Source organism: Nerophis ophidion, linkage group LG14 (assembly GCF_033978795.1).
Source record: "Nerophis ophidion isolate RoL-2023_Sa linkage group LG14, RoL_Noph_v1.0, whole genome shotgun sequence".
Taxonomy (NCBI): Eukaryota; Metazoa; Chordata; class Actinopteri; order Syngnathiformes; family Syngnathidae; genus Nerophis; species Nerophis ophidion.
In genome coordinates, this window is record NC_084624.1 from 49,642,891 (window position 1) to 49,658,009 (window position 15,119).

At 41.5% G+C, this 15,119-nt stretch overlaps 1 protein-coding gene across 3 annotated transcripts in view; it reads left to right on the top strand.

The window, feature by feature from the left end:
- Positions 1 to 15,119, top strand: part of LOC133568801 (myelin protein P0-like) — a 34,649-nt gene that overhangs the window by 13,004 nt on the left and 6,526 nt on the right. For all 3 annotated transcript variants that reach the window (XM_061920944.1, XM_061920943.1, XM_061920945.1), the window contains exons 3-5: positions 136 to 349; positions 8,863 to 8,992; positions 9,385 to 9,427. In XM_061920944.1, coding sequence (XP_061776928.1) covers positions 136 to 349; positions 8,863 to 8,992; positions 9,385 to 9,427 — 387 coding nt within the window. The remainder of the gene's footprint in view (positions 1 to 135; positions 350 to 8,862; positions 8,993 to 9,384; positions 9,428 to 15,119) is intronic.

Here is a 15,119-nt window from a genome sequence, read left to right on the forward strand (position 1 = left end):
ACAGAGAATAGATATATCTAATAGACGTTTCCCATGCCATGAAGACTAATCCAATCCAATCCACTTTATTTAAACAACAAAACCAGAAAGTTCCATGAAAGAAAGTATCCCACTTCTCAAAATGTGTTCTTGCAGGTGTTCCACTACACCGGGGGTGTGGCCTACGTGGATAACAAAGGCCCCTTCAGGGACCGCCTGGAATTCGTGGGCGACCCCAGCCGCCGCGACGGCTCCATCCTGCTAAAGAACTTGGACTTCGCCGACAATGGAACCTTCACGTGCGACGCCAAGAACCCGCCCGACATCGTGGGCCGACCTTCCAGCGTGCGCCTGCTGGTGTTTGAAAAGGGTGAGCCTTGTTCCCCCCCCCCCTCCCTCCTCTCAGCTGCCAACTGTTCAATCAATGTTTACTTATATAGCCCTAAATCACTAGTGTCTCAAAGGGCTGCACAAACCACTACGACATCCTCGGTAGGCCCACATAAGGGCAAGGAAAACTCACACCCAGTGGGACGTCGGTGACAATAATGACTATGAGAACATGATACTGTGAAAGTTCAATCCATAATGGATCCAACACAGTCGCGAGAGTCCAGTCCAAAGCGGATCCAACACAGCAGCGAGAGTCCCGTTCACAGCGGAGCCAGCAGGAAACCATCCCAAGAGGAGGCTGATCAGCAGCGCAGAGATGTCCCCAGCCGATACACAGGCGAGCAGTACATGGCCACCGGATCGGACCGGACTCCCTCCACAAAGGAGAGTGGGACATAGAAGAAAAAGAAAAGAAACGGCAGATCAACTGGTCTAAAAAGGGAGTCTATTTAAAGGCTAGAGTATACAAATGAGTTTTAAGGTGAGACTTAAATGCTTCTACTGAGGTGGCATCTCGAACTGTTACCGGGAGGGCATTCCAGAGTACTGGAGCCCGAAATGAAAAAGCTCTACAGCCCGCAGACTTTTTTTGGGCTTTGGGGATCACTAATAAGCCGGAGTCCTTTGAACGCAGATTTCTTGCCGGGACATATGGTACAATACAATCGGCAAGATAGGATGGAGCTAGACCGTGTAGTATTTTATACGTAAGAAGTAAAACCTTAAAGTCACATCTTAAGTGCACAGGAAGCCAGTGCAGGCGTACTGTTCTCAATTGTTGTTACTTTGCTGGCTCCAGAAGTGTGAAATTAATCTCAATTTGCGCGTCAGACGACGGCGGGACTGGTCGTCACGCTGCCTGGTTAGCGTGGCTGCGCCGCCTGTTCAATGAAAGCAATTATCTCCTTTTTCTTTTACCGCCGCTGACGAGGTTAGCAAAATTTCAAACCGGGATTATGAGGAAAAAACGACTGGTGAAACTTTGTACAGGGGTGACACACAGGCCAACACTTCTTTCATTACTTGATTGATCATTTTATGAATGAAGCCTTGGCGGAGGTCTGAGTTCTCTACTGACCGCCATCCTGCTCTGCAGGATTTCACAATAAAGTTAAAGTAGCAATGATTGTCACACACACACTAGGTGTGGTGAAATTAACCTCTGCATTTGACCCATCCCCTTGTTCCAACCCCCTGGGACAGGCAATTATTTTGACTCGGGGGCCACATTTAAAGAAAAAAATGTGTCTTGGGGTCGGTATATCTATTTTAAGGAACACTAATACAAAACCTCACAATAATGCCTGATTGAATGCTAAAAACGTTATGACAGACCGCCTTAAAAAACGTAATGGAATTTTAACTTTTTCTATGAACGATAAAACACTGAATATTGACAAAATATGAATGTCACACCCCCTTTCGATCGACATATTTTACAATCGAGTGAAACGCGACAAAAAATTCAACAAACACTGAAATATGAACGTAAAAGGTACAAAATAAACTCACCTACAATCTGATACATCTGATATGTCACTAAGCTTGAGAACTTTGTTGTGAAAATCTCCTTCCGCCTCTGTGGAAACGCTTCCCGCCCACACTGCTTGGTGCCTCGTCTGAGCTGCTGTGATGTAGATGACCATAGTAACTAACTAGATAACCAGACTAACTAATTAGATGAGCATAGTAAATAATTAGATGAGCATAGTAAGTAATTAGATGACCATAGTAACTAATTAGATGACCATAGTAACTAATTAGATGACCATAGTAAATAATTAGATGAGCATAGTAAGTAATTAGATGACCATAGTAACTAATTGGATGGCCATAGTAACTAATTAGATGAGCCTAGCAACTAATTAGATAACCATACTAACTAATTAGATGACCATAGTAAATAATTAGATGAGCATAGTAAGTAATTAGATGGCCATAGTAACTAATTAGATGACCATAGTAACTAATTAGATAACCAGACTAACTAATTAGATGACCATAGTAAATAATTAGATGACCATAGTAACTAATTAGATGACCATAGTAACTAATTAGATAACCAGACTAACTAATTAGATGACCATAGTAAATAATTAGATGAGCATAGTAAGTAATTAGATGACCATAGTAAGTAATTAGATAACCGGACTAACTAATTAGATGGCCATAGTAACTAATTAGATGAGCCTAGCAACTAATTAGATAACCATACTAACTAATTAGATTACCATAGTAAATAATTAGATGACCATAGTAACTAATTAGATGACCATAGTAAATAATTAGATGAGCATAGTAACTAATTAGATGACCATAGTAACTAATTAGATGACCATAGTAACTAATTAGATAACCAGACTAACTAATTAGATGACCATAGTAAATAATTAGATGAGCATAGTAAGTAATTAGATGACCATAGTAACTAATTAGATGACCATAGTAACTAATTAGATGACCATAGTAACTAATTAGATAACCAGACTAACTAATTAGATGGCCATAGTAAATAATTAGATGAGCATTGTAACTAATTAGATGACCATAGTAAATAATTAGATGAGCATAGTAACTAATTAGATGACCATAGTAACTAATTAGATGACCATAGTAACTAATTAGATAACCAGACTAACTAATTAGATGACCATAGTAAATAATTAGATGAGCATAGTAAGTAATTAGATGACCATAGTAACTAATTAGATGACCATAGTAACTAATTAGATGACCATAGTAACTAATTAGATAACCAGACTAACTAATTAGATGGCCATAGTAAATAAATAGATGAGCATTGTAACTAATTAGATGACCATAGTAAATAATTAGATGAGCATAGTAAGTAATTAGATGACCATAGTAACTAATTAGATGACCAGACTAACTAATTAGATGACCATAGTAACTAATTAGATGACCATAGTAACTAATTAGATGACCAGACTAACTAATTAGATGACCATAGTAACTAATTAGATGACCATAGTAACTAATTAGATAACCAGACTAACTAATTAGATGACCATAGTAACTAATTAGATAACCAGACTAACTAATTAGATGACCATAGTAACTAATTAGATGACCATAGTAACTAATTAGATAACCAGACTAACTAATTAGATGACCATAGTAAATAATTAGATGGCCATAGTAACTAATTAGATGAGCCTAGCAACTAATTAGATAACCATACTAACTAATTAGATGACCATAGTAACTAATTAGATGGCCATAGTAACTAATTAGATGAGCCTAGCAACTAATTAGACAACCAGACTAACTAATTAGATGACCATAGTAACTAATTAGATGAGCATAGTAACTAATTAGATGAGCCTAGCAACTAATTAGATGACCATAGTAACTAATTAGATGACCATAGTAACTGGTATATCATCCAAAAGTGCAGATTCCATTCATTGAAATACTTTGTATAGTTCAAGACTTACGGTCATTAGAAAACATCACTGCACATCATAATGGCAGCTACACTTTCAAACCTTAAAGATCTAAAAAAAAACTATTTGGGAGTGTCCAGCGGGCCAGAGTGAAAAGCTTAGCGGGCCGCATGTGGCCCCCGGGCGTTAATTTGCCCGGGTTTGCCCGGGGAGGTGACAGTATAAGGGGATTCCCGCGCCCAGGAATAATTGTTGGTGATTTAACTCGCAATTCCAACTCTTGATGCTGAGTGCCAAGCAGGGAGGTAATGGGACCCATTTTTATAGTCTTTGGTATGACTCGGCCGGGGTTTAAAACTCACAACCTACCGATCTCAGGGCGGACACTCTAACCACTTGGCCCATGAGTAGGTTATAGCGGATTTTCCCACCAGTTTCATTAAACCTTGATGAGAGGCCCCACGGGACTCAAGCATACTTGTCAACCCTTCCGATTTTCCCAAGAAACTCTCGAATTTCAGTGCCCCTTCCGAAAATCTCCCGGGGCAACCATTCTCTAGAATTTCTCCCGATTTCCACCCGGACAACAATATTGGGGGCGTGCCTTTAGCGTCCTCTCTCACCTGAAAAGGAGACTATTATATATGTCTGCGTTATCCATAATATTATCTATAACCCAAAAAGTAGGCAGGCACGGAGCTGTTTCCAGCCGGCACGTTAATACACCGACACACAACATCCGGATTCCCATCATGCATTGCTTCAAAACTACGGCAAGTAGTAATGTCCAAAAACATAAGAGAGACGAAGCAGAAGACTGGAGAAGAGACATGGCGACGATGAGTAAGAAGAAGTACACTTTCAAGTTCCAAAATGATTGGAAAAAAATCATTTTAGTTCATCCAGGACAGCTCGAAGGGGAAGGAGTATGCTGCCTGCAAATTTTGTAGATCAGACTTCTCCATTAAACATGGTGACCGAACAGATATACTCATTCATGAACAGACTATTTATATATATATATATATATATATATAAAAAATACTTGAAAATATTATAAATAATTTGATGCCAGCAACACGTGACAAAGAAGTTGGCAGAGGTGGCAATAAATACTGATAAAGTGGAGAAATGCTCATCAAACACTTATTTGGAACATCCCACAGGTGTGCAGGCTAATTGGGAACAGGTGGGTGCCATGATTGGGTATAAAAACAGCTTCCCATAAAAATGTTCAGTCTTTCACAAGAAAGGATGGGGCGAGGTACACCCCTTTGTCCACAACTGCATGAAGAAATAGTCAAACAGTTTAAGATCAACTTTTCTCAAAGTGCAATTGCAAGAAATTTAGGGATTTCAACATCTACGGTCCATAATATCAGCAAAAGGTTCAGAGAATCTGGAGAAATCACTCCACGTAAGCGTCATGGCCGGAAACCAACATTGAATGGCCGTGACCTTTGATCCCTCAGACGGCAGTGTATCAAAAACCTACATCAATCTCTAAAGGATATCACCACATGGGCTCAGGAACACTTCAGAAAACCACTGTCACTATATACAGTTTGTCGCTACATCTGTAAGTGCAAGTTAAAGCTCTACTATGCAAAGCGAAAGCCATTTATCAACAACATCCAGAAATACCGCCGGCATCTCTGGGCCCGAGATCATCTATGATGGACTGATGCAAAGTGGAAAGGTGTTCTGTGGTCTTATTCATATACACCCCCTGCTACCGGCCCCCCACAACTCAACTCCGCCCCTCCCCAACCCCGCCCATATCTCCCGAATTCAGAGGTCTCAAGGTTGGCAAGTATGGACTAAAGTGCAAGAATATTTTTGGTTACAGTAGGATGTTTGTCGCTATTGTTTGGACCATTTCCATATCGACCCCCAAAAAAACTACTTTAGGCTCCCCCCTCACTTTTTTTAAGGGGCCGTTTACAAGTTTTAAAACAACAACTATTGAATGCGTAATTTTTGACGAGTCGTTAACATAAAGGGAGCTAAAACGTGCACGACAGTGGCAATTTTTGAGTGTTTCTTTATTTGAAACTCACATATTTGAACTAAAAAAGAGTGATTTATTAATTAATCCAATTTTAAACTTTTAAATCTCACCCAAAAATTACGGATAAAAACCCCTCGACTTGATGTATTTTCAAATTAATGACATTATTCTAAAGGTAGATGTATAAACAAAAAAAAAGTCATGTATTGTTTTAAACAGAATTGAACAGATGCCATCTGTTTTATTTACTAAAATACATCAGCTCCGTATAAAGTGCTGAAGTAACACGTTAAACAATTTATTTGCCATGAAGTATTGATTGTTAATTTAATTAACTTTACCTTAACTATCAAGCATAAAAAAAGAGTAATTAAGGAATTATCAATCAATCTATGTTTACTTATATAGCCCTAAATCACTAGGGTCTCAAAGGGCTGTACAAGCCACAACCAATCAATCAATCAATGTTTATTTATATAGCCCTAAATCACTAGTGTCTCAAAGGGCTGCACAAACCACAACGACACCCTCGGTAGAGCCCACATAAGGGCAGGGAAAAACTCAACCCAATGGGACAATGAGAAACTTTGGAGAGAACCCCAAGATGTGGTGGGTGTATATTGTAGCGTCCCGGAAGAGTTAGTGCTGCAAGGGGTTTTGGGTATTTGTTCTGTTGTGTTTATGTTGTGTTACGGTGCGGATGTGTTTGTCATTCTTGTTTGCTGTGGGTTCACAGTGTGGCGCATATTTGTAACAGTGTTAAAGTTGTTTATACGGCCAGCCTCAGTGTGACCTGTATGGCTGTTGACCAAGTATGACTTGCATTCACTTGTGTGTCTGAAAAGCCGTAGATATTATGTGACTGGGCAGGCACGCAAAGGCAGTGCCTTTAAGGTTTATTGACGCTCTGTACTTCTCCCTACGTCCATGTACACAGCTGCGTTTTAAAAAGTCATCGAAACTGATACAGATAATTTGCGGTATTACATTTTTGAATCATTTATCGGCCGATAGTATCGGCAGCCTGTTATTAACGGATGTCTCTAATTACAAATGTGATTAACGTGATGAAAAAACACAACGTGCCAAATATGACTATTCAATGCGGTGGTGACTTGTCGTCTTCCGTCCAAGGGCAGCTGGCATAGCCCCTCCCACCCGCGACCCTGAAACGGACAAGCGGTAGAAAATGGGAAGATGGATAATTAGTCACAATTGAAGACATTTTCACGGAGGATCGCTGGAGGACACCGCCACCTACTGGCCTGGCATGCACATTACATCTTAGCTCATAAGTTTATTAATTGATTATTAAAGGCCTACTGAAAAGAGATTTTCTTATTTAAACGGGGATAGCAGGTCCATTCTATGTGTCATACTTGATCATTTCGCGATATTGCCCTATTTTTGCTGAAAGGATTTAGTAGAGAACATCAACGATAAAGTTTGCAACTTTTGGTCGCTAAAAAAAAATAATGCCTTGCCTTTACCGGAAGTAGCAGACGATGTGCGTGTGACGTCACGGGTCGTAGGACTCCCTCACATCCTCACATTGTTTACAATCATAGCCACCAGCAGCGAGAGCGGTTCGGACCGAGAAAGCGACAATTTCCCCATTAATTTGAGTGAGGATGAAAGATTCGTGGATGAGGAAAGCGAGAGTGAAGGACTAGAAAGAAAAAAAAAGGTGAGGACAGTGGGAGCGATTCAGATGTTGTTAGACACATTTACATCCCTTATCTGCTTGTTGTGTTACTAGTGTTGTAGTGAGATTATATCGTACCTTAAAGTCGGACGGGTGTGGCCACGGGTGCGGTGACCGCCAGTGTCTCCGGTGGGAGGAGGTAGTAGTCCGCAGCAGCTGCAGGAGGACGCGAGCTCCGCTCATAACTACGGTAAGAGCCGTCAGGAACCATGTTCGCTTGACCGCTCTGTTCCATAGTAAAGCTTCACCTTCGGGAATTTTAAACAAGGAAACTCTGTGTGTTTGTGTTGCTAAAGGCTAAAAGCTTCCCACCTCCATCTTTCCACTTTGACTTCTCCATTATTAATTGAACAAATGGCAAAAGATTCAGCAACACAGATGTCCAGAATACTGTGTAATTATGCGATTAAAGCAGACTACTTATAGTTTGGATTGGGCTGGAAAAAAATGTCCGCTACAACCCGAGACGTCAAACGCAGGCGTCATCATACCGCGACGTTTTCAACAGGATACTTTGCGGGAAATTTAAAATTGTAATTTAGTAAACTAAAAAGGCCGTATTGGCATGTGTTGCAATGTTAATATTTCATCATTGATATATAAACTATCAGACTGCGTGGTCGCTAGTAGTGGCTTTCAGTAGGCCTTTAACTTGCACTTACAGATGTAGCGACAAACTATAGTTACTGACAGGGGTTTTCTGAAATGTTCCTGAGCCCATATGGTGATATCCTTTACAACAAGATACTCCCGGGAAATTTTAAATTGCAATTTAGTAAACATGTGTTGCAATGTTAATATTTCATCATTGATATATAAACTATCAGACTGTGTGGTGGGTAGTAGTGGGTTTCAGTAGGCCTTTAAAGAGTTGCATTATTAGATATTAATTTGATTCGTCAACAAAAAGAACTAAGGTGTCTTGTTCACCATGATTTTTTTTTAACATGAATTGATTAACGTGGACCCCGACTTAAACAAGTTGAAAAACTTATCGGGGTGTTACCATTTAGTGGTCAGTTGTACGGAATATGTACTGTACTGTGCAATCTACTAATAAAAGTCTCAATCAATCAATTCAGATTTGCATCTTTAATGCTGAAAGGGTATTAAATATGCCCTCAGTGGAAAAATGTTGGACACCCTTTTTTGTAAGTGATGAATTGTCTGTAGGGGGCGCCACCAACGTGGTGAATAATGCATGTTTCTCCTCACTGAAAGACTTTGGCGTTATCGCTCTGATTGTTATCGCCATCTTTAGCTCCGCCCATTCCACCTTCACTCCCCTTCTCCGCGCTAGTCTCCTTCAGCGCGACCTTCAACTTTTTATTTATTTATTTTTTTTAATCTCTCCTCCCTCCCCGCAGTGCCCATCCAGGCGGGCGTGATCACGGGCTCCATCATCGGGGCGGTGCTGGGCCTGCTGGTGCTCATCGTGGTCATCTACTACCTGATGCGCTTCCTGGTGGCGCGCCGCGTCTTCAGCCTCAACGTCAGGTCAGTGCCCGGCCCCCGGCTGTCCCGGGCCTGCCTGTGTTGCCAGGGTCTGGAGCTGAAAGCAGAGCCCCTCCCTGGCACCGACACCTGCGTGGCCAAGAAGGCGTAGCCATTCCCTTTACGGGTCTGCTGAAGGGAGGGGAAGTTATTTAACTGTCTGATAGCCATCTTTATCTTGATGTAATCCAAATGCACTATGGGAGGAGGGGGGGAAGAGGGGTGTCATGGTGTTAATCCACTGGATCATGGAAATGATGCATCCATCATCTTGCCCGTATCGTTCCCATCTTAAGAGATCTTAACACATATCCGCCAACAGGGCTGTGTGACCACTAGGGGGAGAGGAAGACATCCTGACATTGTCTCTTCTTTCTTTTTTTGTCCCCCTCCAGCAAACATGGCAAGAAAAAGAAGGAGGGATCACAGCAGAGACAGGCAAGTTCCTTCCTCTTCTTCCTCTTTTTTTTTCTTCCCCCCACCCAGTTGCTCTTGCTTCTCTTGCCACCGCCGCGCCCCTCCTTTCTTCTCACGTGCATACTTGCCAACCCTCCCGAATTTTCCCGGGAGACTCCTGAATTTCAGCGCCTGCCCCGAGACTATTATATATGTCTCCGTTATCCATAGGATTACCTACAACCCATAAAGTAGGCAGGCACGGAGCTATTTCTCAGTGTGTGTTTATTCCAGCCGGCACGTTAATACGCTGACACGCAACATCCGGATTCCCATCATGCATTGCGTCAAAACGACGGCAAGTAGTAATGTCCAAAAAAAAGATAGTGACATAGAGACTAGAACGAGGGTGGACAATTCAACCCTAAACTCACTCCTTTCCTGCAAATTAAATGTCACAGATGCTGCCCATACCTATGCTCCTTCAAAGCCTGTGCTACTGGCTGCAAAGTATTGCACTTTCAAATACAACAATGAGTAGAGAAGTGTTATGTGTGTAAATAAATGAACACTGAAATTCAAATATTTCTTTTTATATATATATATTAGGGCTGGGCAACGATTAAAAATTTTAATCAAAGTTAATCGCACTATTTCTCTGATTAATCACGATTAACTGCATTGTATACGCAAAGCCCAATAATGAATTCAAAAGTAGTGTGTAGTGCACCTGTATTGGAATATTCTCCCACATGAACAAAAGCGCCAAAACATTTGTTGTGCAAACACAATTTAAATCAGTCCTTGTTAAACAGTAGCAGGTAAATAGCATATTTTATGAAAATCAACTCAAAAAATGTAAATACAAACATTTAAGCTTATTGCCACTGCCAGGGTATTTAAGTTATCCTGTTTGTTATGGAAAATAAATATAATCTACATACAAATCTCTGAGCCACAATCATAACATCTGAACAGGCAATTTCTGAGGTAACAGCAGAAACATTTTTTTTATCAGGGATCTTATGTTTAAAAAAACCTATATTATAGGTAGTGGGCTGTTTTAGGAAATGTTTGATCAAATTATCCGTAGTAGCAATATTAATAATGTTGTGTTTATTCTGCGTAGTGCACTTAAAATAATTATGACCATATCTAGGAATTGATATGATGGGAATTTTCCGATTGTTTGCTTGGTTCTTTGATAAACTGAACGCATATACATGGTACTATATTGTGATGTTATGAGCCCGGGAAAAAAAGAACTACCCTACCCAGCATGCAACAGGAGTGACGAGCATGCGCGGTAGCCCGGTATAGGTTGTGTCGCCATGACGGCATCTTGTATGTTGTGATATGCACGCTCTGAAAGTAAACGTTAAGAACTCAGCCAACACTCCTGGTCTGCATTATTCATAAATAGACAGACAACACATATACTCCGCTGCTTCACAAGCCACTGGATGTAGCCGGCAAAGTATTCCCATTCTAGCTAGCCGGTCTAGCAAGCACCCGTCATTTAGTCCAAAACGGCCCGATCTATCCACATTCAGAATTGTCTGGCGGTCGTAAGTGATCCTGGAGTAAGCCAGCCATGAAATTTGCAGAATTGTCCGGTATTTTTGCCAAATGTTCCATCTTTACCAAGAGCCCCTCCACGCCGAAGTACATCCGGGAAATGCCATCTTGTTAAGAAAAGGCGTTAACAAAATAAAAGCATGTAAACAACATACGCAAATGTGCGATAAAATAATTGTCGGCGTTAATAGATTGATGAGTTAACGCGTAATTAACGCATTAATTTGCCCACCCCTAATATATATATATATATATATATATCCATCCATCCATTTCTACCGCTTATTCCCTTTATATATATATATATATATATATATATACATAAGAAATACTTCTAGCTATAAATATACTCCGCCCTCCCCGACCCCGCCCACCTCAACCCCCCACACCCCCAATCTCCCGATTTCGGAGGTCTCAAAGTTGGCAAGTATGCTCGCGTGTCCAAATCGCACGCCGTCGTCTGGCTGTCAGCAAGTATTTTGGCCCGCGCGGAAAAATGCGGAGTCGGAATATTTGTCGTGACGTGACTGCGTGGTAACACTCAACGACCAACCGCGGCGTGCCAGCCTCCCAGCAGGGGGCGTAATTGGATGGCGGCGATGAAGGTTTGCTGTTGCTGGCGCTCGCATGGAAAATAACAGAGTATTATGGCGAATGCATTATTTCCCATAATACAACACTCCAGTTTACCTTTCGTACTCATCCTGCCGTTAATTGATGATCATCAGTCCTTTTTTAAAAGCGTCTTTCACGTCTTCAAGCATTTCTTGGGAATGGCCGTGGTGACGTAACGGCGAGATAGCGATTGGTTGTGAGTGACACACTGAATATAGGACAAGATAATAGGACAATATTATTTGATATTTTACGGTAATGTGTTAATAATTTCACACATAAGTCGCTCCTGAGTATAAGTCGCACCCCAGGCCAAACTATTAAAAAAACTGCAGTTTATAGTCCGAAAAATATGGTAATCCTTTATTGATCCCACAAACAGGCAGATTTGGGTGACTTTGTGTACGTCAGGGGTCGGCAACCCAAAATGTTGAAAGAGCCATATTGGAGCAAAAATACAAAAACAAATCTGTCTGGAGCCGCAAAAAAATAAAAGCCATATTACATAGAGGGTGTCATGAGATATAAATTGAATTATGAGGACTTACAGGAAACTAAATGAGCTCAAATATAGCTACAAACAAGGCATGGTAATGCAATATGTACATATAGCTAGCCTAAATAGCATGTTAGCATCGATTAGCTTGCAGTGACCAAATATGTCTGATCAGCACACTCCACATAAGTCAATAACATCAACAAAACTCACCTTTGTGCATTCATGCACAACGTTATAAGTTTGGGGGACAAAATGAGAAGTGGCATGAATCACGTCGGAGAAAGTTATACATGTAAACAAACTAGGGTGACTTCAAGGACCGCCAAAATTAGTAGGACAAAACACCGCTCGCCAAATACTCGAATCAGTGAAAGCAGGTTTAATACAAAGAGTGTGCTTTTTAGCAATTACGGAGGTTTGTGTCATGTTTGTCCTCCTACAGAAACCAAATGAAAACAAAAAATTATGTTTTTTCCCCCTCATCATTTCCATTTTTTATATATTTTTGAAAAAGCTCCAGAGAGCCACTAGGGCGGCGCTAAAGAGCCGCGGGTTGCCGACTCCTGGTTTACATGTTTCAAATATTGGTATAAGACAAAAATAAATTTTCTAGAAAAGTGAAACATTTGTTATCCTGGCATTAATAGTATAAAGTACTATCTATCGATCTATCTACTATGATTCTTTATGGTATCCATCCTTAGTTAAAACGTATATATTTTTTCAAAAACAAAATCTGGTTTAGTGTTCCTTGGGATAGCATTTTCACACAGCGTGATTATAAACATTACTACCTTTATGTATGATTCACATTCAGAATTTTTCCATCCTTTTATATATGGTAGTTGCACTTGAAGACAACTTCAATACTGCTAAATAGCAGTTTTATATGCAGGATTTGCTTTAACATTAAAGTGGCGAAAGTTCCTATAAGAGGACAGCTGTAGTGCTGTAATTTGAGGATCATGTCATATTTAATATGAACTTTTTTCCTTTTTTTTAAATGGTCCTCAGTAGTCACGTACAAATGTGTGTGAATTATGCAAAATCATTTAAATGTGGTCCCCATCAACCATATTAACTATTTTTCCCCATCAATCCAGAGATTTAAAGACGTGTATGAGCTAACTGGGCAGTGGCCATTTAACCTCATTTTTGTTATGCCTCCACAACCTGCAGAAAGGGGGGTCCCCACAAGTCACGAACAACAACTTGGTCCCCATTCCAATTGATAACCAGTATGTGTGTGTGTGTATATGTGTGTCTGTGTTTTTGTGGAGGCGGCGCGGGGGCTGACAGTGCATGTATGAATAAATAACGTTTAAAAATAAAAGCTGACATATGTGACAGCGGCGTCGTCACGGCAACCGAGCAGAGTCGACGAGAACACGCCCAACCGCTCTCTAACTTGATGAAATAATGCACGCCAGGAAGTGGAAGGCGGGGGTTGTGATGGTTTTTCGGAAGGGACACAGTTTGCCCTGGAACATAAACACGCACACACTCTGCTGGAATGATAATTGAGGAGCTCTCATGCAGTATCGATCCCTCCCTCCCGCCTCACCTTTGACTCCCCCCCGCAGGCCTGGAGGAGCATCCGCCCGTCCCCTTCCCCTCCCCTTCCTGATTTCTTCTTCAGGTCATGTGATGTGCCAGACAGGAAATCAGTCTTCATCTTGGAGCGTTTCTCTCTTTTAGCATACGGCCGAGGAGAGTCCTCACTCCCCAATTCCTCCCCTTTTCGCCACACTGGCGGGCGGGCCGGGCCCACGGTTCCGGACCGTGGTCGTGCACTGTCGTTAAGAGCAGCCTGCCGTGAGATGCGGCTTAGTAAGCAAGGCGATGGGGCGTGACAGGATGCGAGTGTGAGCGCCGGTCGTCAGACACATCTGGCCCACTGCTCCGCCGCCGCCGCCTCTTCCTTCTGATCTCAGCCGAATTAAAGATGTTCTGAGGCAATCAGCAGGGGGTGATTAGAGGGAGGCTGAGTGGTGACCACCGGCACCGCGGTGTGCTCGCCAAGCTGATGCTGTCTGTCACTTGCTAAGATTTTGAACCAGTAGGCTTTTTTAGTGTCTGCATCATTGCATTTGTGTGTGTGTGTGTTCTGGCAATTCTGACTTAGTGGGGACATCACTCTGTTTACACCTTTAGGGGACCTCTGACGGTATGGGGACAAAAAAAACAGGTCCCCTAAAGGTAAACCTTTTTATATGATAGTTAGATCCATTCTGAAGATGCCTAAGTGATTTTTAAACTCTGGCCCATAAAACATGTTTACTGGTTAGTTTGAGCGTAAGACCTATGCACAGCAGCCCCCTAATCGGGCTGCAGCTGGTACTTCACTCGCTGCTCTGCTAATTCGAACTTTTTTTGTTGTTTTTTTAAATGATCCTCAGTAGTCACGTACAAATTTGTGTGCGTTATGCAAACTTATTTAAATTTGGTCCCCATAAACCCATATTAACATTTTTTTTCCCAGGGTCCCCAGTTTGTATGATCAGCACATTACTTCATCAATCCAGAGATTTAAAGACGTGTATGAGCTAACTGGGCAGTGGCCATTTTACCTCTTTTTTTTTTTTTATGCCTCCGCAACCTGTAGAAGGTGTGGTCCTCACAAGTTCTGATCAAAAACTTGGTCCCCATTCCAAATGATAACCAGTATGTGTGTGTGTTTGTGAGTGAGTAGGGTGGGGTCACGTTGCGGGTCAACGACTCGGCGCACAATAATACACACCAGTGTGACCACGACCTCTTCTATGCTATGCCTTGTCCTTCCTCCTCTTCCTCTTCCTCTTCCTCTTCCTATGCTGTATTTCTGCACAGATGTTTTTTTTTCCATGTTGCGCTACAACGATGTGAGTTTTATTGCGCAGCCACAACATTATGTTCTGCCTTTTTCAAACATATTGAAGCCCTGAGAGCTGTTTCTAATATTTCGAACCCCTGAAATTAACAAAACTGAATTGTCAAAAGAAAGACCTCACCGTCAAAAGGGAGCGTTTTTTCTTAGTATAGATCAGGGGTGTCAAACTCATT